An 827-nucleotide genomic window follows, 5' to 3' on the forward strand; every position below is an offset into this window, starting at 1 on the left:
CGGGCGCGGTCAGCGGCCGGCTCGGCTGCGCGGCTGGCACTGTGGAGGGGGGGGGGGGGGCAGGGGGCCGGGGAGATCGGCCGAAGTTTTTGTTTTTCCCCCTCCGTCAGCCCTGGCGTGAAAGCAGACATCATCGCGCCGGGGTGTGTGGGCGCGCACCGCGGCCACCGGGGGCGGCTGCCGGCCGGACAGCGGGGCGGGGGATGTGTGCGTGTGCCGGGCGAAGCCTGGGTTCCGGGCATGCGCGCGCGCGCGCGCGCGCGCGCCCGGGCCGTTGCATCCGCGGGCGCTCTGCGGGGCCGGACGTCGGGTATGATGCCCGACCAGGGGGCGAGCCGGGGGGGGGCAAGGCCGGGGGCCCCCCCCCCCCCCCCGTGGGGCGTGGCCAGTGCACGGCCCCGCCGACGGTCTCTTTTGGGGGACGCATTCTCACAGCATGCTCTCACCCCACTGTGTGTGTGTGTGTGTGTGTGTGTGTCTGGGGGGGGGGGGGGCGAACGCCCACGAGAGGGCAGGTCCCCTGGCGGCCAGGCTGTTTCACATGCGCCTTGTCCATACATGTTGGGGTTCTGCTTCCAGCTGCCCTTGCCTCCGGGCCCTTCCTTCGCTCTCGCTCCCCTTCCCCGTGGGAGACCCGCCCCTGTTGCTGCGTCGGCGGGCGAAAAATAGACGGCCGATCTCCCGGACTCGGGGACTGATCTGCCGCCCAGGTGAGCGCCCAGCCCTCCCGGACCGGCTGCACACTCCCCCCCCCCCCCCCCCCCCCCCCGCCCTGTATCCCTCCCTGCCCACCGCTTTCGCTCCCCCCCCCTCTCTCTCCCTCTCCC

At 73.9% G+C, this 827-nt stretch overlaps 1 protein-coding gene across 1 annotated transcript in view; it reads left to right on the forward strand.

Annotated features, from left to right (window-relative positions):
* The window catches only part of H696_05485 (hypothetical protein), a gene marked incomplete at both ends in the record, with an annotated part of 1475 nt that extends 1354 nt beyond the window's left edge, over nucleotides 1–121 (forward strand). The window contains one exon of the mRNA XM_009499308.1: nucleotides 111–121. Coding sequence (XP_009497583.1) covers nucleotides 111–121 — 11 coding nt within the window. The remainder of the gene's footprint in view (nucleotides 1–110) is intronic.
* Between the last annotated feature and the right edge of the window lie 706 nt (nucleotides 122–827).

Source organism: Fonticula alba (assembly GCF_000388065.1).
Source record: "Fonticula alba strain ATCC 38817 unplaced genomic scaffold supercont2.11, whole genome shotgun sequence".
Taxonomy (NCBI): domain Eukaryota; order Rotosphaerida; family Fonticulaceae; genus Fonticula; species Fonticula alba.